General features: G+C 37.8%; 1 protein-coding gene across 1 annotated transcript in view; it reads left to right on the top strand.

Moving 5' to 3' along the window:
* The first annotated feature begins 14,544 nt into the window (after nt 1–14,544).
* Nucleotides 14,545–25,919, top strand: part of sema3c (sema domain, immunoglobulin domain (Ig), short basic domain, secreted, (semaphorin) 3C) — a 58,055-nt gene continuing 46,680 nt past the window's right edge. Inside the window, exons 1-2 of the mRNA XM_084110939.1 lie at nt 14,545–14,714; nt 20,655–20,818. Of these exons, the coding sequence (XP_083967065.1) occupies nt 20,686–20,818 (133 nt within the window). The 5' untranslated portion in view covers nt 14,545–14,714; nt 20,655–20,685. The remainder of the gene's footprint in view (nt 14,715–20,654; nt 20,819–25,919) is intronic.

The following is a 25,919-nucleotide window of genomic DNA, read 5'->3' as shown; positions in this document are numbered from 1 at the left end:
GTCTGTGACAGTCATCAGAATGTATAGAAACGAAGCTGTGACCCCTTCAAGAGAGGTCAAGCAGGTTGGTGAAAACCCGAGTTTGAGGGTAGACCTCAACAGCGTTGTTTTTGTTTTCACTGTCTAAAAATGTTCACTTTCTCTCATCCCAATGCAATGTATGCATTCTTAGGGTGTTTGCTTGGTATGTTCATCTGTTTTCACTTGCTGTAGGTTCCACCTGTCTACCAGCGAGTCAAACAATACTGTGAAATGCAGATGGACCAATATTCCCTTTTTTCTGTCCTGTCTGATTTCCTTTCAGGTGAGGTTGTTGGATCCAGTCCAACAGAGACTCAGAGAGCAGACAGACCATGAAGAAGGTGATTGTTTACAGGCGTTCTGGAGGCACCAGGGCAGAGAGCATGTTCTGCAGTATGTCACATTGATTAGTACATGGTGCAGTGCTATGTAAAGTTATATACTCCCAAATCATCTTCATCTGCAAGCTTTGGTTCACCTAGAGACAGCGAGTTTAATTGGTATTATTCAAGTTTACCACTCCATCCTCATTTACTCTCCCATTTAACATGTTGTTCCAAATCTCTATAACTTTATTTCAGCCATGGAACATTAAAAAAGATGTTTTGAAGAATGTTCATGCTGCTCTTTTCCATATAATGCAAGTGGTCACATAGTGACTTGGGACTGATAAGCTCTAAAAAAGGAAAATTTCGGAATGCTCCTCACACAAAATTATCGTATGACATCATCAGACTTGGAATATATAGTGCGCAAGTTGTATGAATCGCTTTTATGATGCTGTTCATTCACTTGAAAAAAGAACAGCATAAACATTCCACTGTAGAAAGAAAATCATATGGGTTTGGAACGACATGAGATTGAGTAAATTACAAAATTTCTATTTGTGGGTGAACTATCCTTCAACGACAGAATGCAAATGCAAATCTATCTGTGCACATGAAATATCTCTTTTTATATAAAATGCATAATGATGCATGTCCAAAAAAGAGATAATTTGTTGACAGGAAGAGAGAGGCGCTCTATTTTCTCCGTCACTCACGCCAATGGATCTTCGTGTTCCTAATTTGCATTACTCTTTTAGTAGATAATTATATCTGTCTTGTGATGTCCCGCAGATGTGTGTCTGCTCTGAATGAGGCTCCTTGAGTGCTGGAGAGTGAGAGGAAGACGGAAAGTGCCAAAGACTGTTAGAAAATGAAGGGAGGCTATTGTCCCCTACATGGCCAAATGTTGTCAAGTATGTTGTGTTATGTAAGTCTTCAACATGTGTCTCACTTTTGTCTCTCTTAAGCCAGGCGATTTTTGCAGTCATACTAGCTCGCAGGCGAAAGGAATTGCGAGCAGAGCCGGGCATGTTACGAGCACCTCCCGATAATTTTTAAACGTTTAAAACATTCGGGGAGTCGGCCCGACTATGACCAGTGCATAGGATGTCCCCTATTGCTAAATCATACACAACCACATCACATAGGCTAGATCTATATTATTATATCCCAGTGGCTGCAACGCTGAAATACACTCTCTAGTTGTTTTTGTTTAAAGGAATGGATGTGATCTTCTCTGCTTTTCACCAAATCCTTTGCATACTCCTTTTTTCTATCTAAAGCTATAGCAGGAACATTGAGAGCTCCAGTCTCTGTGTTTAGAGACAAAAGCTCATGTGTTTTCCGCCAGCTCGCCGTGTTTTACTGTACAGTCGTGCCGTGTACCAGCTGCTTTGACACGATTATCAGGTTAACTGACTCGTAACGTGTGCAATGGCTCGCGACCTCCCGAGTGTCCAAACTCGCACAGTGTACACCTGCCTTTACTCATTGGCTTTGAGCAGTTCTGTCAAATACTAAACTTTTCACTGGCAATTTTCTTTGCTGTTTACAGAGCCTACTGTAACAGAGACAAGTCAGGACAACTAACTGAATGATATCTGTCAGAATACGGACATTTTCTGACTGCATAGCAAAACAAAACAATGAACACCTGTAGTTGCAGTAAAATAACACATTAAAGTGACAGCCTTAAAAAAAATTTGATTGTTTATATAAATTAATTCATGTCAAGGGACAAAAGACATACGCAATAACTTCTGAGACTTACACCCACGCTGCCTTTCAGCCCAAATTACGCCATGAATCAAAATAGCGGTGCTCTTTAAAGTGCAGGAAATATGATCTGTCCAGGGGATCTTTCCATGAGCGTATTCTTTATTAGGGTAACGAGCCGAAATGCAAGAGATATTAACTTTAATGCAAGACTGAATTGATTTAAAATCCAGTGATTATTTAATCATGAGAGCAAGTCTTTGGCCGTCAGCTTTATGAAATATGTCAGTATTAAAATTAGCTGTGGGGGCCAAAATTAATGTATCCGTACTCCCACTGAGCACTAGGAGAATGGAAGTTAATAAATATATTGTGTGATTATATGTTTTTTATGGAAATAGATGGGATTTGTCTTTTATTGGTAAAACAAAGAGGATTCACAGCGCTTCACAATGTCTCAGTTCGACAACAATCAGACTGAATTACTGCTTGCATGGAAAACGGGATGTAACGGGTCAGAAAAAGTACATATTTGGCAGATTTAGTGTGTTATTCAATACTACTTTTAAAGTTAATATATTTTAAATATAATATATTGCAACTTCAACATTAAAGTGTAATTACAAATGTTTTAATACATGAATTTATATTTTAAAATATATTTAAATACATACAATTTTTAAATTGACATTACAGTATATTTAGTATAATATAAATCCTAGTCAGTACATTTGGCTATACACACTCCAACCGTATTTCGAAAACAACCAAAGTAATTATGAAACTACATATAAAGATGTACTTAAGTCCCACTTAAGGGGGTCAAAAATACTCTGAAGTTCAATTGTATTAAACATGCAATTAAGTGTCTGAAAATGTTACATTCAGTTCAGACTTAAAGGGATACTCCACTTTTTTTGGAAATAGGCTCATTTTACAACTCCCCCAGAGTTAAACAGTTGAGTTTTACCGTTTTCGAATCCATTCAGCCGATCTCCGGGTCTGGCGGTACCACTTTTAGCATAGCTTAGCATAGATCATTGAATTGGACAAGACCATTAGCATCTCTCAAAAAAAAAAAATAACCAAAGAGTTTAGATATTTTTCCTATATGCTACACGCAGCGCCTGAAAATAGGTCTAATAGGTTAGACAAACTTCAAAGTCCCGGTCACGTTGGAAGTTACCGAGCTGGGGAATATTTTCAGGCGCTGCGTCATATCATTACTCCTGCTGGACCCATGGTACGGCAGCAAAGTTTCTTGATTATTATGCAGGAATGAGAGTATAGTTCCTAGCCATATCAGCCTAGAAAATCGCAACTTTTCATTTTCCGTTGGTCTTAGCACACAATGTAACTACAGAAGAGTCAAGTTTTAAATAGGAAAAATATCGAAACTCTTTGGTCATTTTTTTGAGAGAGATGCTAATGGTCTTGTCCGATTCAATGATCTATGCTAAGCTATGCTAAAAGTGGTACCGCCAGACCCAGAGATCGGCTGAATGGATTCGAAAACGGTAAAACTCAACTGTTTAACTCTGGGGGAGTTGTAAAATGAGCCTATTTCCAAAAAAAGTGGAGTATCCCTTTAAGGGGGTCAAAAATACTCTGAAGTTCAATTGTATTAAACATGCAATTAAGTGTCTGAAAGTGTTACATTCAGTTCAGACTTAAGTATATTCTTTTAATGTACATTATTAATGTACATTAAGTAATCTTTTTAAAAGTATGCTAAAGTGTACTTCACATAGGTAACTTTATTACCCTTTGAAAACATAATATACAAGTATGGTGTCAATTTAATTATTTGTTAACCCAGCCACAACAAACTGAAATCTAAATTAAATATAGTAGCATATAATCCCCAGCACTATAAACAGATTCCATTTCAACTTTTGATGCTCTCACCACTTGCACCGCTGCGCTTGTCTGTAGTCATTAGGTCCATGTGTAGTTGTCTATTTTGGGCTACTGTTCGGGAAAGAAACCGAATGATTCTGACACAACGACATGCACTCAGGGAGAAATGGTTGCTGAGTGAGTCAGGATGAGCTAATCTTGTTAGATCAAGATCACGCAGCTCTGGTATAAAGCTGACTTTGTCTGTTTTCCTCCTCGTCGCTTGCTCACACACTTTCGCCCAATCCTTTGGATCACTCCTAAAATCAAGTGCTGTCGATATCCCTTAGATATGGAAATACTCTAAACTCCGAGTCATTTCCCATCAAACACAAGAGCCTGAAATCAATAACCAAGTCTGAACGGCCTCATTCTTCAAGAAACGAGTGTCAATGGAAATCTCACTCAAGCCCTTTGCAACTGAGACGGCTAAACCTACAGGTCTGTGTGTTCTCTGAGGTATTAGCAACTTGATTTAGCATGACTTTCAGAGAAGAGGAACTCTCAATGCTTGAAGCATGACTACCATCCCTCAGCCGTGAATACCACCGTTGTCTAGTTGGTGGCCAACCAAAGTGCCGTTTCTTTGACAATGATTCAAATTTGAAGCTCATTGACCAAATCTTTCAGTGGCTCTGCACTCTGTATTGCTACTTAGCACTCTCATTATTCACCTTTCTACTTTGTTTATCCAAGCTTTGCTTCCCAGGTTCCAGACCCGGCCGCAGCTACGCTAGATATGCTAAAGCTAGGTCCCCTGGCCTTTCAGGAAACAATGTGTTTCTATTCAGAGTCATCAGCGAACATGCAAGGCTATCAATCAGCAGATCTGGTGCTTAGAAGTGACTTGCTCAAAGAACTTTACTAGAACTGAGGAACTTTTCCAGAGGAGAGCTACAAAGGGCCGTGCTGGGTGACTGGAGGGGAAGCTGGTGGATTTCCCTGGAGCATGCTGGGTGAAAAAGGTTTCAGCAAAAACTTTGAAAAGAGGCATAAATAAAGTACAGATTTACCTAGAGAGTGATATTTAAAGGGCTATCCAATACTGGATTCAAGCTCCAGATTTTGATGACAACAAATAATAATTTTGGTTCAAGAAATTAACAATGGAAGTCTATGGGGCAAGAATGTTCAGTCAATATGTGAAGCTTATATTTTAGTTAAAGTTTAGTTATAAATGTGTCCATATTTGAGCTGTAAAGTTGTCTAAATAATTTATAGTAATTTAACAACATTAATGTTCAAGGCACGGTTGTCTGATGTTGGTTAATGGTCACATTGACATTCAGGTAAAAAAAAAAACTTTTTTAAATAAGCGTTTAATTTTGATTGTTTTTATTTTACAATTTTTGTGATTTTAAGTTAATATTTTAATAATTTAACGACATTCACATCACGGTAATTTGTCACAGTGTCTGGTTTGTGTTTCCCCAGGTGTCCACTAGAGGTCTCTTTCCCTTCCTGTCACCATTCACTCTGGAACCGCAATTCCCATAATCCTTTGTCTGTTCCCATCACTCGTGATTGCACTCAGCTGTTCCCCATCACCTTGTTTGTATCTGTCTATTTATACCCTGTCTGTTTCAGTGTTTGTCATGGAGTCCTTGTTTTATGTCACAGCACTTCCGAAGTTTGTATCTGCCCTGTTCATGTTTATTTCTTTTGTTTTGGATTGCCTTACCGGATATTTGACCCTTGCCTGGACTAGTTGTGAGTACGGATTACCCAATAAATACTGCTCTTGGAACTTACCTTTACCCGTGTGTGTACCGTGACAGGAGGACTCCATCACAATGTCCAGCAGTACGGGTTTCCTTATCCTTCCCCCTACTGGGAGGAAAGGAACCCAGCACGGTGGGGTTTCTCGAGCCGGAGAGACGGAACCACATTTGAACATTTTTCAGTGTTTCGCGCTGTGGGCCCGTCAGGCTGAGGAGGCCATGACGGTTAATTCCCCCGAGTCCCCTTCCATCAGACACGGACAATCATTTGAGGGAACTCGTCTGGCCAGGTTTTCTGGGACCCGTGGAGGTCGTGGGAGGGGAGGTGCTAGATGTGAGCCGCGGCACCACTCTCCGCTTCAGTCTCTCTTCGACCCTGGGCTGGTGATGCCCAACCCAGATCTCCCTTCACCACTGGTTCTGTCCAGCCCAGAGCCTGCTATTCGCCATCAAAGACGGCGGAGGAGAAGGAGGACTTCCTGCCTCCCCAATGTACCAGAAGCCGTTCCCGAACAGCCCGCTGTCATCCCGGAGGCCGTCCCTGTGCAACCCGCTGTCGTCCCGGTGGTCGTCCCCGAACAACCCGCTGTCATCCCGGAGACCGTCCCCGTGCAGCCTGCTGTCGTCCCGGAGATCATCCCAGAACTGCCCATCATCAGTCCTGCCATGGCCAAGAAGGTGGTCTTCCTTTTCTATACTTTGACTGTTCTGAGTGCATGGAGGAAGCGCATGAGTTCCGTGGATCCAGAGCCTGTGCACGTCACGTCTGCCGATCCAGAGCCTGTGCACGTCACGTCTGCCGATCCAGAGCCTGTGCACGTCACGTTTGCCAATCCAGAGACTGTTCAGGTCACGCCTGCCGAGCCTGTGTCTTCGGACAAGATGGCCGCCGCCGAGACTGTTCACGTCACGTCTGCCGAGCCTGTGTCTTCAGACAAGATGGCCACCGCCGAAGCCGGTGGTGCCTGTTCCTGAGCCGGTGGTGCCTGTTCCTGAGCCGGTGGTGCCTGTTCCAGTTCCAGAGCCGGTGGTGCCTGTTCCAGTTCCAGTGCCGGTGTCTGTTCCTGTGCCATGGCCGCCCGAGGGGTCGTCTCCGCCGCGGCCGCCCGAGGGGTCGTATTCGCCATGGCCGCCCGATGGACTATCTGCTCCGCCCTGGTCGCCTGAAGGGTCGTCTCCGCCCTGCCCACCCGACGGACTATCTGTTTCGCTCTGGCCATCGGCTAAACCGTCACCCCCTGTTTCCGTTCCCTTCCATGGTCCTGGCCCTCCATCCCTCCCCCTGATCCTCCACCGTTCCACCTCCCTCCTGGACTTTTGTTGGTTTTTTTGTTTCGTGTCGTGGAGCGTCTGGTAGCCGCTCCGTAGAGGGGGGGTTATGTCACAGTGTCTGGTTTGTTTCCCCGGGTGTCCACTAGAGGTCGCTTTCCCTTCCTGTCACCATTCACTCTGGAACCGCAATTCCCATAATCCTTTGTCTGTTCCCATCACTCGTGATTGCACTCAGCTGTTCCCCATCACCTTGTTTGTATCTGTCTATTTATACCCTGTCTGTTTCAGTGTTTGTCATGGAGTCCTTGTTTTATGTCACAGCACTTCCGAAGTTTGTATCTGCCCTAGTGTTGCACGATGTACCGATACTTCAAAAGTATCGCGATACTCGGAAATTAAAAACGTCACGATACCTAAATTTATCAGTATCGATACAAAAAAAAAAAAAAAACGCCTCCCTATGGACGTCTGTTTTTTTTCCTGACGCACGCAGCAAAGAACCTGCCGCTGTTAGTGTCATGTGACAAACTACAGCGACATGGCTGCATGTGCGAGCACAAGTGGTCCACGACTCGTAGAAAAAGATGACGAGAGGAGTGACATATGGAAGTACGTTGCCTACCTTGCTCTGTTGCACGGTGCACTGATACTTCAAAAGTAAACCGGAAATTAAAAACGTCACGATTCCTTAATTTATTAGTATCGATACTTCTAAGAATGACCGCGTACCAGATTTGTAAGGCCGGCGACACACTGGCTGCGTGTCGTGTCCGTTATTATTTCGGCTCCCATGTTAACTGCCTGCGTGACACACGAGTCTGGGCGCAGCTCGAGACGCGCGGAAAACGTGTGCATGCTAGAAATAGAACCGACGCCTATTTTTCACGTGACACGCACGCGTGTTGGAAGCGTTTCCAGGCAAAATAGAATAGGAAAAGATGTTTCTGTCATTTTGACATGAATACATATTAATCAATGACATTTTGATGTTTGAAAGTTTTGACAAATACAATATAAAATGTAATTTGCACCTCTCAATACAGAACTAATTATTCTGTAGCCTATTTTGCCGTCAACACTGTCGACGTTGTCTTTGCTGCTATATATTTATGTTTAACATGAAGTATAGGCCTTCCACAACTCTCTCCCCACGTCAAATATATCACTAATGAGGCTTATCATATGTTACCAATATTAAACATTGTTTAATATAATCGCTGTTCATATTTTTATTCAAAGTTCAGAATCAAGATAAAGCTCTTATGTTTCTTATGATAAATGAGATAATGCTGCTAAATTTATATTTTTTTTTTACCTTGAATGTCATTGCTCTAATTTATTTTTTATATTTTTATATTTCATATTTTGTTCAAATGTTTAATATATCTGCTGTTCATATGTTCATTTATTAGTGTGTTATATAATTAGAATCTTGTCCCGGTTTTAAAATAAAGCACAGCAATGATATTTGAGAGTGTTTTTGGATTTTTTTTTTGACCCTTGCCTGGACTAGTTGAGTACGGATTACCCAATAAATACTGCTCTTGGAACTTACCTTTACCCGTGTGTGTGTACCGTGACAGTTATCTGATGTCGTTTAAGGGTCACATGACATGCAAGTAAACAAATAAGAATTCTAATCTTTTTTAGTGTTTTATATATATATATATATATATATCAATAATTAATTTAACAACACATTCACATCATCCTGGCTCTCTGATGTCGGTTAATGTTCATATGACATGCAAGTAAACAAATAAGATATTTCATATTTTTATAGTGAGGGTTTCATTTTGATTCATTTGACATTTTTTTTTTTTTTTTTAATGTTACTTTTTTTTGTTGAAATTTTTTGCTTTTCATCAGCTCACGAACCCTCAGGGATTTAAGAGCTGAAGTTCAAGAAACTCTTCTCCATTCGAACAGTTTCAACTTTTCAGATTTTACAGTCATGCCAGGAGAAAATGGGATAGAACGTCACACAGATAATGTTAGTAAGCAATTGTATCACACTATTCTCATGTTAAGACGTAATGTTTAACTCTTGTGGCTCTATTTTCTAAATTTTCATTTTACATTTATAGTGCATTTTGCTTGTTTTTAAAAACTGAGGGAAAAGTCTAAATTATTTTCTGGTAATTACTAGAAACCATCTTAAATACACAAGCAAACCTGTTGGAGCAGCACTGATCACACCAGGCTACACGTTTAAGTCTTTCATTCCCAAACTCAATAAAAATGTCCTACTTTACTCCACTTGTTCTGTCCTTACAAATAAAGTTTTGCAATGGAGGGGTTGGTCTGTGTAGAATGTCCTTACATTAGCATGTGTGTCTGTTTGTGATGGCCATTACTAATGCAGAGTTTAAGCCACCTCTGACCCCAGATTATGTATGAGCCACTTAACATTAGTGTGACAAATGCTAAACATCTGTAAGCACGCAAGGAAGCACATAGACACATCAGTACAAGTGGACAAAAGCAAATGCAGCACTTCTCTGCTCTGTGACTCAGATTTGATCTCCATTTACAATGTATTTTTTTCCTTTCATTAAAATAATCTCCTTAATATGCCAGAAACATTCCTTCAGCCAAAGAGGTATTTTGGCAGTTAGTGACCACCCGTTTTAGGCAAACGTTTCTATCATCACAGATATCTGAGACACTGAGATATCACAGAGACTCAGACACTGAGTTTTACGATCACAACTCAGCATCTCACTCAGCAAGTCACATTTGTGTTTGTTTTTGCTGATTTATGCCTTAGATATTGTCTGAGACACTTTGTAATTTACTATTTCTGATTTGTGCTGTTGTTTGTAATGCGATGTGTGCGTGTGTGTGGTTTTACAGCCAAATTAACTTTCTCTCTGACCATTTCACTGGAAAGCTGTAAATCACTTCAAGAGTCAGAGAATAGCTAATTATTTCCCGCTGTCCCCACACACACACACTCAAATACACACAATTGATTTTGGCTAGTCTTATTGTCGAGGCACTGCAAGCCAGACAGACTGCTTATTTAAACTGAAACCATAAAGTGGCAGCAACCTGAGACCTGTTGAGAGTATCTAACTTCAGACTGTAATTACAACATAGCAATATAATAACGTGTAATTACAACTCACAACCACAGGAAGCCCTTTCACATATCAGTGACCACACAACTGCTAAACAATGCAGATATTTTACAATAGAGCTTTGCCTACTGCAATTTATTACTGCAATTTAAATCAATTCATTTATAATCTGTTCCCCTACTAAATAAATAAATAAATAAGGCTATTGTACATATATAATATGCAAAGAAAACAAAATGAAAACAGAGATAAAAAAATAAATTCTGAAAATAAATATATAAACATTTTTATTTTTAAAATACATATTTACTTTCAGAAAGAAATGTGATTTAATTTTTTCTCACTTTGTTCTCTTGGCATATTTTATATATATATATATATATATACTCACCTAAAGGATTATTAGGAACACCTGTTCAATTTCTCATTAATGCAATTATCTAATCAACCAATCACATGGCAGTTGCTTCAATGCATTTAGGGGTGTGGTCCTGGTCAAGACAATCTCCTGAACTCCAAACTGAATGTCAGAATGGGAAAGAAAGGTGATTTAAGCAATTTTGAGCGTGGCATGGTTGTTGGTGCCAGACGGGCCGGTCTGAGTATTTTACAATCTGCTCAGTTACTGGGATTTTCACGCACAACCATTTCTAGGGTTTACAAAGAATGGTGTGAAAAGGGAAAAACATCCAGTATGCGGCAGTCCTGTGGGCGAAAATGCCTTGTTGATGCTAGAGGTCAGAGGAGAATGGGCCGACTGATTCAAGCTGATAGAAGAGCAACTTTGACTGAAATAACCACTTGTTACAACCGAGGTATGCAGCAAAGCATTTGTGAAGCCACAACACGCACAACCTTGAGGCGGATGGGCTACAACAGCAGAAGACCCCACCGCGTACCACTCATCTCCACTACAAATAGGAAAAAGAGGCTACAATTTGCATGAGCTCACCAAAATTAGACAGTTGAAGACTGGAAAAATGTTGCCTGGTCTGATGAGTCTCGATTTCTGTTGAGACATTCAGATGGTAGAGTCAGAATTTGGCGTAAACAGAATGAGAACATGGATCCATCATGCCTTGTTACCACTGTGCAGGCTGGTGGTGGTGGTGTAATGGTGTGGGGGATGTTTTCTTGGCACACTTTAGGCCCCTTAGTGCCAATTGGGCATCGTTTAAATGCCACGGCCTATCTGAGCATTGTTTCTGACCATGTCCATCCCTTTATGACCACCATGTACCCATCCTCTGATGGCTACTTCCAGCAGGATAATGCACCATGTCACAAAGCTCGAATCATTTCAAATTGGTTTCTTGAACATGACAATGAGTTCACTGTACTAAAATGGCCCCCACAGTCACCAGATCTCAACCCAATAGAGCATCTTTGGGAAGTGGTGGAACGGGAGCTTCGTGCCCTGGATGTGCATCCCACAAATCTCCATCAACTGCAAGATGCTATCCTATCAATATGGGCCAACATTTCTAAAGAATGCTTTCAGCACCTTGTTGAATCAATTCTGAAGGCGAAAGGCAGTTCTGAAGGCGAAAGGGGGTCAAACACAGTATTAGTATGGTGTTCCTAATAATCCTTTAGGTGAGTGTATATATATATATATTTGTTTATGTTATTATATATATATATATATATATATATATATATATATATATATATATATATATATATATAATAACATAAACAAACAAATAATATACACTTTTTTATACGTATTCTTTAGGGAAAACAATTATACAATTCATTTTTCAACTTTTTTATTTTTAGAAAAGTTTAGAAAATGTTTGTTCTCTACTAAATCAAATCACATTTTTATGTAAATATGACTATTTCTAATATAAAAATACTTAAGAAAAATATTTTTTTAAATTAGTATTTAAATAGTATTTAATTTCATTAATTTATTCATTATTTAGTAGGGAACGTGTATAAATCACAAATAGTTCTAGTACACTAAATAGTACACTTTTTTTTCTTTTTAGAAAATATTTTTTTGGTAAAAGGATTACAAGATATGGCACTTTTCTTTGTAGTGTCACAACACTGGTGATCAAATTGTCTTTTCTAATCGATCGTCCATTTGCACCCAGTGTTTGCTTTATTGTTAAACAAATGTAGCATCTTCTTGCTTGTTTTGACTGCATATCTACTATTATATCTATTAAAGGTATTAAGAATAATTTCACGCTTAAAAGTCACGCTTAAAAATCATGAAAGTTATTACATTAGACAGAAAATTTTAAACCAAGTGGCATTCATTTTAAAGCAAGTAAGCAAAACAGTAAGAAACATTTTTAAGTGGCTTAAGTGTCAAACCTTTAGGGGCCACTGTACTGTGCATTTCATTTGGAGTACTATATATGGGCTCTTCGCAATTCCATTGAACATTTGGCTATCATTCACATGATACAGATCCAGCTTTCACCATCTGTAATTAATAACTTGGCAGTGGAATTGCGGTGGTGAGGGCAATTCTGACTTTCCTTGCTGAAGTCTGCACAATGTGGTTTGGAAATTGGCTCCAGAGCGTCCAGCTCCCTGCACTCCCTTTGCAACTGGAATCTTGGATAGAAATAACATTTAATCTGGGCTGTGGAAGTGTGTATAGACATTTCTCTGTTGATTTATTGGGCTTTTTATTAACGGCAGGATGATAGTTTAATCCGGTGGTTATCAACTAGTGGGCCCCAACACCGCAGGTCTGATCTGATAGCCATATACAGCAGGGATGCGAAATTCTAAATGCAAATAATAAAAAGCTACTAACCATATAATTGTGTGTCCAGTTAGGACAGCAAAATTATAGGTTTCCTGACATGCCTGTTGGGGTTCATTCTATGATAATAACCAGCTGACTGTAAATTATCTAGATGCTTATCAACTTAAAAAATATTTGAGGAGAAAACACTTTCCTGCTCAAGGGAGCATTCAGGAAACCTGTATAAAATAAATAAATAAATAAATAAATAAGGGCCTTTAAGGTCATGAAAGTATTTGGTATTGTTGGTACTTTAGTGACTTTATGCCACTCCTGGCACAAACATTGTAAGCAGTTCTGCTTTGTTTGATGGCCTGTGGCCTTCCATCTTCCTCTTGATCACATTCCAGAGGTTTTCAATGGGGTATCCCTGTATGAACCAAACCCATATTAGGTGTTTGCTGCCAAAAAAGCCATTTTGTTTTGTTTCATCTGTCCATAGAACGTTTTAAAAGTAACTGACACTACTGGAACTTCAAACGGGACGGGTTCTATGGTCAGATGAAACAAAAAAAGTAGCTTTTTTGGCAGCAAACACTTAATGGGTTTGGTTCATACAGGGATAAAAAAAAGTACCCCATGTTTAAAATGTAATATTCTGCTGTATTTTTAATGCTGTGGGCCTAATTTTCTGCCAGAGGTCTGGATACATGGCATCATGGATTCGATTAAATACCAACAGATAACAAATCAAAACCTGACAGCTGACTCAGAGCTGTTATCTTGGAAAAAGGAGGTTGCAAAAAGCATTTAATAAAAGGGGGCAAATAATTGTTCCCAACGTGTTCTAGAGAAAGACATTTATTTAATAATGTGATTTTCCCCCCACTTTCAATTATTTTACGTCAATGAAAGGTTAGATTTTTGCAATTTTTTTTCATAAAATATCAAAAGGATTAACAATGCAGATTTATTTTTTAAAGCCATCTTTGATCATATTTACCAAGGGGGCAAATCATTCTGACCAGCACATTATATATATATATTTTTTTTTAATATATTTTATATATATATATATATATATATATATATATAAAATAAATGTAAATTAAACAATATATATATTATTACAATTCAACTGAACCATTTTCTATTTTAATGAATCACAATATTACTGTTTTTACTGTAATTTTGGTCAAATAAATGTAGCTTTGGTGAGCAAGCCTTATAAAAAAAATAAAAAATAAAAAAAACATTGAAAAAATCTAGCCGACACCAAACTTTGGAAAGTATATGCATGTCTTATATTTACATTAACTTAGTTGCATATGATACTTTTATTTTGAATAGTTATAAAGATTGATATTTTAATCAGTTAAAGATGGCAGCTGGATTAAGAATAGTCTGTGAATTATGGAAAATATTTTTTCCCTGCAGTGTTGTCATTTTATGTATAAGTAAATTAAGTAACTTCTGCATCCAGTGATGGTATCTAAAGTGATAGATAAGCAAATAAGCAGAATCTGACTCTGGAGTCTTGGCACTGTCTGCCTAAACTTCTGCTCACTGCACAGGCAGAGTGAGACTCAGAGTCAGAGGTCTGGAATATCTGTTCAGTTACTCGTAGAGAGAGAGAGAGAGAGAGAGAGAGAGAGAGAGAGAGAGAGAGAGAGAAAGAGAGAGAGAGAGAGAGAGAGAGAGAGAGGAGGGAAAAGAGGAGGGGGGGCTCGAGAGGAGAGGAGTGTAATAGGAAACCAGTCCACCCTTCTCTCTCACTCTCTTTACCTCTCTCAATCTTCTCAACCTCTCTCTTCCCTGTCCCACAGTCAGCCAGTTGGAATAACACCTCTCTTCACTCTCGCTGGGGAAGTCCACACAAGGCTGTTTCTTCACTACGTCTGTGACTATAGCATTCACCCACTCTCTGCTCAGTGAGGACAGTCCGGCTGGGAAGCCTCAGAAGGTGAGTCCCGTTTGGGGGAGATTTAGGGAAGGGGGGGGGGGGGGGGGGGGGGACGTCAGGCTCAGGCTAACAGGTGCAGACGCCCACCAGAGACAGGAAATCAAGACCTTACACATACTTCAGTCACTGAGACAAGCATCTATATTAAAAAAAAAAATGCTTATTTTACAAATATACACTCTTAATTATTATATCTAATCTTTGTTAATATGTTTTATTTATTCAAGAAACATTATGAGCAATTATCTTACCTGATGGTGTGCCAAAAAGTTTAAATAGCATAATTTCTGTCTAGGTTTAAGATTCATTAATATGTTAACTGAAACTGAAATTTACTTTGCTAGTATGTTTTTCCCCATTGGCTTTTTTTTTAAATTAATTTATTTTGCTTGATTGTAAGAAAATTGCTATATTTAAGTGTTTTTCCTGTTTCAAAAGGTGCAATTTTTGCATTCAACCATATTTGATACATATATTTTTTAACAAAATCTGATTTCATGTTTAGTAATTTTCTTGATTATTAAGTATCGTGAAGAACACTCTTTCATTACTCAGTTGATATGTATTATTTTGTGGGTGTTGAGCTTTTTTTTTATATTGGTAGAGACGTCGGGGAATGTGCGCTGTGTCTCACAGACAGGACAGCAGAGAGTGTGAATGAGTCTAGGGAATTTGAGACTAAGACAATGATGTTATTATATAAATGTGCTCTAAAGATAGTATCTGAGATTTTGTCCAATACAAAATGCAATATTGAATGGGGATTTGTATTTTTGTCACGTTGTGGTAGTGTGTGAATGGTTGGAAATGTGTGCGAGCTGGTGAATGACAGGGTGTGGTACGGTGATGGGCATCTCTCAGAAAAAAAACAAGAAAATTTTACACAGTAGGCTTCCAGAATACATTTTCTCTGCATCAAATTAGGGAAACACTTGTGTAAAACATAATATTTGGATTGATGTTTTCTATTTCATGAAAGATTTTAACCTCTAACCTTAAGGTATTAAACTTTGGCACATTATCGTCCAGTACTGTTTGTGATATGTACATCATGTAGTGGCGAAGCGCGAAATCACATTTTGGGCAAAAAAGGTCTATTGTCTATTGTCAATAGTGTAGTGATAGAAGCTCACATAGAAGTCACTTTCTGTTTTCAGAAATCAGCTTTCTGTTGGTCAACACAGCGAATTTGCGCAACCAAATTGATCCCGTTGCGACATCTGCGATGGGAAATTATTCACCATCACATGAATTTTCAGATTGCGTAGATTCTTTTAAAAGACTGGATTTCTGTGAAAATGTGAATGGGGTAAATGTCAACACACCTTAAGCGTGTGGAGAAATAATTCTCATTTAATTAATTTGAAGGAGGGACCCAAGCCATATACACTGTAAGAAGTGATCAGTTGACTTGAAAAAAGTGAGGAAACCCATTGCCTTAAAAATGAAGTAATCACTTTTTACAGTGTATACAGTATAGAGACCTGAATATAACAAACGCTAGTGAAACCACATAGCATGTTACATCAACCACCAACACCACCTTAGCATCACAGCATTTACAGGCAAGTACCACTACAATCTAGTAACATAACATTCATACTGTATAATGCCGTTTCCATATCATTGTTTTAAAACATCACAAAAGACACTTAATTTCCTTCCAGCTGTTTAGATGAGCCAGTTTTTAGTTGAAGTTGGCTGTCATATTTCTAGTGAGCAATAATTGGTTTTGACTGACACTTTCATAAGGAGAAAGATGGAAAACTCATTACGCAGATAGCCATGACAAACACAAGACGATAAGCTTGAAGATAAACCGCTCGTAATGCGTATCCAGGCTGCTGTGCTCTCAGCTGAAGCGGCGTGAATGCGCATTATGACAGCTTTGACAGACGTTTGAGTTTCTAAGATGACACTGCGATCCAGTTTTAGTGTTGTGGTTAAAAGCCAGTCAGAAATCACCTCATGACAGAACTCATTAGGAATCTAGAGGTGTCAGTGAAACAATTCAGCAAATAGTCTACCAGATGTCATAGACTTCACATTTTCTCCAGAAATGAGAGAGGCACTATCTTAAAGTTTGATACTCACACACTGTCCTATGATACAGTGAAGCCAAAATTTCTTTCTTTGGCCTAACCAGATGCAACGCAACAGGCGACAACCAACAAGAAATGAAGTGATTAACTTTCTAATTAAATTAAAATGTTATTTGTAGATTATATTTTTATATTGTATTATTATTAATATGCAATTAAGTTAATTTCTCAATGATCTCGTTCTCAATTCAATATTTAGATACAATTTGATGTCTTACTCATCCAGCTTTTTGTGATACCGATTTATTTTTCCAAGTGATGTTTTCATCCTCTTGCTTTAACTGGAAACCCAAATTCTAGACATCTATCAAATGTTTTATGCTCACCATTAAAGTCCTTAAGTTCTCCCAGGCCATTTTTTACTACATTTGGTAGTTAATGGTTTCAAGTCATCAGATGGTGGCAAGTAGCTATTCTAACTTGTTATGAAAAGAGAGAGAGACTGCGGAGTGATACATAGTGAGACATTAAAGTAGCATTCATCATTGATGAAATTTACTGAAAAGCCGTATAAATCTTTGCTCAGTTTATATCAAGGCCTTGACGGAACCTGTTCATTAGGCACATAAATAATGAGGGATTACGTCTCATTTAAGGGTTGTGATCATAGAAGCTTGAACATCAGCTCATGTTCAGTGTCGGGCCAGTGACGGATCTATGATGGTCCGGTGATGAGTTTAGCAGCTGTATGTATGTCTGGCAGGCCTTGACCAGCAGTAGAAAGCCATTACTGTCCAGAGAGCGGTAGCCTCCACCCAGTTTAAGAGCTTCTCTCCAATACTCACTGCCAAAGACATTTCAGCCTTCTGCCGTTTATCATATGCTCAAGCAAACATACGCATATATGTATACACATACGCACACTTGTAAATATGTACTAACTCATAAAAAACAGCATCCCCATCACAAACACTCAGGCAAACACTCTCACTTATAAACATGCTCTGCACAAGCCTACAAACTCATGCGGTCCTGTTGTTCATGGGCAAAAAAGAAAGAAAGAAAAGGGGCCATGCTAAAAATGGCAAAATATTTGGTAGTCTTTTAATGGTCTTAACCATTTTAAATCACAAATCACTGGTCAGGAAATTAGCACGAATTGCACAAATACTATAGATACTTAGCACGGAATAGCCTTCCCCAACTTTCAGGCCGCTTTTTACAGAAAGAAGAGTCACTGTTGCTCCACTCAGTTCAAACAGTTTAATATGAGTAGTTGAAAAATGTCTCTCAGTTTGTTTGAGTTTAATGTGAGTCCAAATTCACTATAGGGTTCAAATTCGGACTCTGACCTAGGCCAAATCATGAGCCTGATGGACTTGTTCTCACTACTTGGTTGTCTTTGCAATTTAGGCATTGCCTTGTTGAAAAATTACATCTGATCATTCCTCTTTAGATAACAACTTTTCAGTTGTGGGAAGCAAGCCATTCTGCAATATTCTCTTGTACTCCAATGCATTAATTAACTTTTCACAGTGAAGTGGCTCACACATACCAGCAGATAAATAGACTCCCGCACAATGACACCTCTTCCTCCATGCTTCCAACTGAGTTTATTATTATATTTCTCAGCAGATTTTCAAAGACACCGCTCTAGAGCGTCACCACACAACTCGTGTCTCACTGTGATTCATCACTACTCACACAACTTCCCATATTCTGCCAACAAACGTTCTTTGAGACGGAAATTACTTAGTAGTGTATTTGCTTAAATTTAGCCAAGTTTCTGACCAATAGTTTGTGGTTAAGACTTTTTTTTTTGCCCAGTAGTGAATGTACATAATATTCATTCAGTAGTGTGACGGTAACAAATGTCAGTAAGGGGGCGATAGAGTTACCAGCAAATAACTAAAGTCACACAGGTTGAAGGGGGGCCTATTATGTTTTTTTTATTTTACCTTTCCTTTAATGTGTAATATAGCTGTTTGTGCATGTAAACAATCTTCAAAGTTACAAAGCACAAAGTCCATGCCAAATAGAGTGAATCTCTCCAACAGAAAACGGCTGCCTTTAATGCCTCGTAGCATTGTCATTATTATATATTATGCCATTATATATGAGACATGGCTACATCACCATGTAACACATTTGCATAATGCCCGCCTGTTGGCTACTTTGGCTCACCCTCAAACAAAAGTATCTTTAAGGCCAGGAAGAGTTTATCACTGTTCATTACACTACTTTTTTTCTGAAAAAGGCGTCCCCTATGCGAAATTCAATAGAGAAATTCAATATTTTTTAATAGAGGGCCCCTATTAAAAATTCCCTTTAAAAAAGGGAAATTCTAAATTCTCTTAAAATTATTGACTTTAAAGCGGACTATAACACTTGAAGATCATCCATATAGCGGATGACTCCATACAAAATAATTTAAACATCACCCTGCATGGTGTTTTCTGGTATTCATGCACTTCTGTTGACTGTGAACACACCCTGTGCATTGTGCTCATACCTCACTGAGTCAGACATGCACTGTAGATGTCCTATCAATCTTTCACATGAGTCATGTATAAGACATGAGCAGAGAGACTGTGCTATTCTTACTCTGTTCTTTGTCCTTCTGCACCCTCTCTGCTACAAAACAAACATATTATTAATATATAATTATGAACTGCATGCATTCTTATTTTCCAAGAGTGTCCTGGACAGAGAAAGCTGTCTGTTCTCCCTGGAGCATGAAGAAAGAGTTCTTCCACAGGAAATCAAAACTTCTCTCCATGTATTATTGAACTTCTGTTGTCCCATAATAGAATAGAGAGGAGAGAAACACAGGGGAGTGTCCATTCATTCTTTTGTTAGAACTAGAAGTAAAAAAAAAGCATCCATTTCTTTGAGGTACCACTACTAATTTCATTCCTATTACATTGTACAAGACGTCCTTGTTTAAAGGTAAAATAATGACTCAGGTTGGACAGGAGCCATTGTTTATATGGCATTGGCTAAAAACATAACTAAGTGGATCAATGTCATGACACTTTCTCAGACTAATTAACTAGAAGACGTACAGGATGCCTTTAAGGAAAAAGCTTTCAAGCATAACTGTTATGATATAACCGTTAAAATATGCATTTTAACTTGCTGCTTTTGAAACACTGTTGATTTAACACTATATCAAATACATTACCTCACCCAGAACGTGGCTAACGTCACAAATGTTGAACTTTTAAAAGGAATGTTGTGGGTTCAAATACAAGTTGAGCATTATCAAAATCTGTAGAAAGGTGTCAATTACCACAGATTATTAAGATTTGTTCTATATTTTGTAAAACTGCATGGACAGTGATACATTTACAATGGAAGTCTATAGAGCAAAACTTTAAAAGCAGAAATGTGAAGCTTGTTTTTATGTTAAAATGGTCATGCTGATTGTTTCGTACAAAAATGTGCATTATTTGAGCTAAATAAAGTTATACAAATTGTCCTTCTACAGCTGGGACTTCTTTTCAAGGGGAATTATAATAATTTACTAAGGTAATTCTTGTGATTTGCACATATAGTTAGTATCAACATGACAATATGTGTTAAGTTTGTACATTTTACGTTTCATCTAGATTCATTTTACTTAGTGCTGCTTATCAAAATGTATCTTGCTTCAGGAATGTTTAGATATTAAAACTTACTTTAGAAAATAAAAATATATAACGATATTAAGAATCTTTCTTTATTAAGAATATGATTCTAATTGTCTATTCCTCTAAGTAATCCATGTCTATTTTCAAAGTGCATATATTTCTTACTCCAATTGTATTTTATTGTGCAATTTTGAAGTCTTTGAAACCTAGTTTTCCATTGGCAAGACTCTTTTGTCCTTTACAGTTCCTTCACCTTGTCTTTGCAGGTGGGCTGGTCCGGGTGTCTCCTCAGCAGTCATGGGGAGGTCAGGAGCGCTCCGGGTTTGGTCTTTGGGGACGAGCGTGCAGTTGTTCCTTCCCCTCGTCCTCTGTATCACCTGCATCCATGGTCTTTCTCCGCCACAGCCACGAGTCCTCCTGTCATTTCAAGGTAAGAATGGTCAATGTCATTCTCTAATCAAGGCATTTCCTTTTAGATGGGGTTACGTTAATTATAAGAATGCTTCCTGATGTTATGAAGGCATAGCAGGGTGGCATATTACATTCTTATGTAATGACATCATGTCCTTTTTAAGTGAGGTCACTTCCCTTGATAAAAGTATTCTCATCAGAGTGCTTTAAACCAGATTGAGGGCTCCATTTGTTCCTCATTACATCCTAGTGCCGCTGCCATGAGCTTTGAATGTTCTGCTTTAACAATATTATGTGTTCAACATTGCTAAGATACTTTTTACAAAGGACTAGCTGAAATAAAAAAAAGCTTTTACTATATTACATAAGGTATGTTGTTTATTGATCGATTGGCACCTTATATTTTGTTAATTGAATGGCAGAGAAAAGCTCCACATTCATTCATGTCACCTTTGAACCTTGTCGAACAATGTGAGCATTTTCTGAAAGGCTGTATTTTTGGATTAGCTCCTATGTGGTAAAGTAACATAATTTGCGACAAAACCCTTTAGTATGATTAAACTAAAGTGTGATCAGGAAAGAAGTGAATACTTTTTGGGTACACATTGAACTGTGTAAAAATATATAATCTTTTGCTTGTGCGTCACACAAGACTTGCACAGTCCAAAAGTGATGTGGTCCCTATACTGCAGATGGTTTAATGGGCTGTAATGATAACCTGTTTGTTGAGTTGATGTGCTAAACATCACAGAAACATGTAATGCAGGTTTTTTGTTGTTGTATATCCACAGTATTAGATAAAGCTTATATTATGTGCTTGCAACATTATCTCTGAGTGCAAAATCAAGAGTTATGTTTTCATGACTTTGATCGTTCTAATGGAAATGGCTGACAGCGCTGGTCGCATATCAGATGTCAAGGGTGATCTTTCCTCTCTTATCTGCTGTAGCAAACATTTAATATAGTTGAGTGAGGAAATGGGTGGGGTGTCAGTGCACAGGGCATCTAGACGGTCATAGGATACCATTTGCTGGGCTTGCCAGGACAACTGCAAACATGAAAAGGTGGTAAAAAAAAGTGATTTTCTGATCTGAATGGATCAGAAACTTTTTTTGGCATAATCCAACAATTTTTTTTTTTGAAAAACATTTACACCATTTCCCACACAAAAAAAAGCTTTAGTAAAAGTCAAGTGGTGTAACCATAATACGGAAAGTAGTAAAATATCTCATAAATAGACACAAGTGTTTACAACTTTATACACCCCCACCCCCGCTTTTTAAAAAAGTTACCCCATTTGACCTGACAATTTAAAAATGAAAAGTATTTACTTTTATGCTTATTTTATTTTTTTAAGAAAAAATATCCCCAGTTCTTTTTCCAAGGATTTCACTTTTTCTTTTCTTTTTATATCCCTTAAGTTCCTCCATGTAAACGTTTGACTAATTAACAATGTAACAAAGTTACTTTTAATTCAGAAACTGGAAACATTTTCATCAATGAAACTGTGTATTTAAATGTAAAAAAAAAACACGTAATAGATTTGGAGGAAATATTGAGCATCATGTCACTGACTCAAATATGAGAGTCTAGTTCTTGCTTTGTTCCACAGTATTTTTCATTGTCTGGTTTTGTCAGTGGTGGACATTTGTTTCTTGTTCTTAACATTTCAAACTGTTTTTACATGCTGTCCAGCGTTCTCATTCTTTTCAATTCATGTTTTTGGCCTAATTTGTCATTCCGTTCTTTCTCATTGTCAATCCAGAGCATTCCCTAGTGTAGTCATCCGTCTATGTCTTATGTGCTGAAAAGAAACAGTGGGAAGCTTTCGTCATGGAGACACAAGTAGTGTCAGAGTGGATTGTGCCATGGAAAAACTCCGCTCAGACTCAAAACATTCTGGAACGGCTTTGTGTCTTTCTGAAGAATGCCACGTAACACGCTCGGTTTGATAGGGACATCCTAAACAGCTGAAAGTCCTTGTGCTGCAAATTAAAGTGTCCAAATATGAGTTTTCGAGCCAGATTAGTTTTGCAATTATCAAGCCAGCTTGATCTTAGACTAGTCTTTTGCAGGTGTGGATTTTAGTAATGTCTCTGAGTTTGAGATGGTCTCTGGATAAGTCTTTCAGTACAGAGACCTCTAAAAATTATTTAGTTTTGAGAAAAGATTTCGCTAGGTGCTATAGGTGCTATTTCGACAGGTGTTATATCTGAAAAATCAGATGTGTTTGTGTTTTGGAGAGTGTTTCATTGTAAAAGAACAATGTAATGTATAGCCTGGGAATCTATCAACAGAAACAATTTATGAGGTCCCGGTTTGTCATCTACATGATTTAGACATCCCTTTAGTCCCTTAGACCTTTTGGATCATTTTCATCATTCTGAGAGTTTCGGAAGAAGACAGATGTATAGGTTACAAAAAAAACTCAATATTAACACAGAACAGGGTCTGAATATCTCAGCTGGATCGCACTAGGAATACTCCAGATGTTCAGGGGTGTTTGAGGTGCTCCATTAAAGTCATGTCTGAAAGCATCTTTATGGAGAGAGCTGGGAATTTTGGGTGTCTCTCAGCTTCCATGACTAGAGAAGGGGAGGCGGGGGCAGTAAAATACAAATACAAATTCAATATGGAACTGTAATGGAAGGTGGAATTTTAATCTTCCTTAATGAAGGAAGCAATAAACAGCAGAATGTAGCTTTTAGATGCTAACTGAACAATTGAGAAATGCTAAAGATAAATGTGCTTTTAAATGTCATAATTTATGAGCACATTTTACTTAAAACTGTGAAAATCTCCATTGCATAGGGCGTCCTGTAAAGTTTGTTTTTGCCAAAAACAGCAACCAGAATTGGCAAAGGGTTAGTTACTCTATGTGATTTTGAAGCAAACTAACACCCTGTGAGAAAATAAACCTGCTTGATAAAGTCGGGGGTCAGAGTGTTTGATTGTGTGCCGGTCAGTCCGGCGAGAGCTCTGAAACTTGATTCTGAGGGTATATTGGCATAAGGCAAAATGTCGAGCGCTTGTGTCGTGTCGAGAGGAGAGTTGCTGTCTATGACATTCTCCCTATCTCTGCCTAATAATCTGTTCATCCAATGCAATAGCCTGGCAACTGAAACTCAATAATAAACAATACATCTGAACCATGTGGTCCCGATGAATAATAATAAACATCTGCATTAAACAACAATAAGTTAGGGATGATGTATGATAATAAATCTCCCCTGAGTAATCAGAAAATTATCCAAAAGATTTGTTTCTCCTCATGTAATAATATAATAATAAATATGTATATATGTGTGTGTGTGTGTATGTATGTATGTATATGTATGTATGTATATATGTATGTATATATATATATATATATATATACATATATATATGTATATATATGTATGTATGTATGTATGTATGTATGCATGTATGTATGTATATATGTATATATGTATATATATATATATATAATGTATGTATGTATGTATGTATGTATATATATATATATATATATATATATATATATATATATATATATATATATATATATATATATATATATACATACACACTTTTTACATTATGGTAATGATAATGAGTGTTTTTTGTGGGGTTTTTTTTTGCATTACAGTAATGGGTAAAAAAAATGGCTTAATACTAGAAATAATGTCACAATGACCAAAATTTATTTTAGCTTATGACCAAGACATGTTCTCAGCAAGAGATTCACCCATTCACATTTTTGGTGCATTACTGTTTGGGAGGATTCAGTGAGACATTTGCACATTTGCCAGTGTCATGAATCAGCTTTGGTAATAATGCATTTACTTAAATTAGGCCACAATCGCAAACAATAGGGTGTTAACTTGGCCCCTTTGTAAGGATAACTTTGTAAGGATTACTGAGAACTGTTTATCAGTTCTGACCCTTTCCAAAATATGCTTTAAGCCACATGTGTGAAATTGAGCCAGGTAACACAAGGCAACACCCTTCGCAAATAAAGGAGATCATGCATGATTTAATCGATACCCATGTTGATTTGTCCACGTCTGGGTTGTTTGTTGTGGTTTTTGGTTATTTTGGGCATTTTAGGAATCCTTCATAAAGTAATCTTTCCAATCATGAGATCAACATAAATGTTTGCCCTTTAATGCAGCTTTTTCATGTCTCACACACACACACACACACACAACAGGACTAATCTGACCTTTACGTTGCTTTACTAGCTGTGTCAAACTCTGTTTACATCAGCTGACAGATCTGTTCTTTGTTATTTATAAACTGATATTTAACAGAGTATCGACTGAGGCAACAAATGCATTTCATCTCATAAGCCTTGCTGATGAAAAATAGGAGATGGAGAAAGCAGCTGTATTGGACAGCATAGCTGGGTGTTTTTATGTTGCAACAAGCCATCATCTATGACAAATTTATGCCAGTTTGCGTGCATGCATTAATTTTCTCTTTCCACAAAAACACGTACCGCATTTTTGTCCTCTGATTGCTTTAGTCGTACTGCAATTATGCAGTATTAAAACTCTTTTATGTTCTAGCAACACAACACATAATTTAAGAGTGTATGTGTGCCATATACTATAGCAACAATGGCATAATTTGAGACCGTTAAGTCATTTATGAAAATACACACTCGGGAACGTTGAAAAAGGCCTCATCTATGAAGGGCTGATTTTTATCTTAACTATAGCCCATTTAGAGCAGAAAATCAAAACTAACATTTGCTCAATCCCAGTCATAGGCAGGGTAAAACATTCTCTGAATTTTCTACCCCAAAAATCACTTTGAAATGACTTGAGCCAACATCACATTCATCGTCTATAAGGTAACGTCTTAGGCATAAATCACTTCAGAGCTGTGGCTGAAGCCCAGAAGTGTGACGATGATCAATCCATTCAAACGACGGAAAGTTTATACTTTAGTTTGACTGTAATGGGTTTTTGAGACCACTGACCTGATATTAAAAAATATGAGCTTTGTTCTCAGTAGTTGTAAGCTCATTGCTACACTGAAAAAAACGATTTGTTGAATTTACTAAAAAAAATGATGGTAAGTGGTTCCACACAATTGATTTAAGCTACATTTAAACAAATGCATTAAGTTGA

The sequence above is a fragment of the Abramis brama genome (assembly GCF_963993115.1).
Source record: "Abramis brama genome assembly, chromosome: 4".
NCBI lineage: Eukaryota > Metazoa > Chordata > Actinopteri > Cypriniformes > Leuciscidae > Abramis > Abramis brama.
The sequence above is the reverse complement of the archived record's forward strand: the minus strand, read 5'-3'. Positions and strand labels throughout refer to the sequence as shown.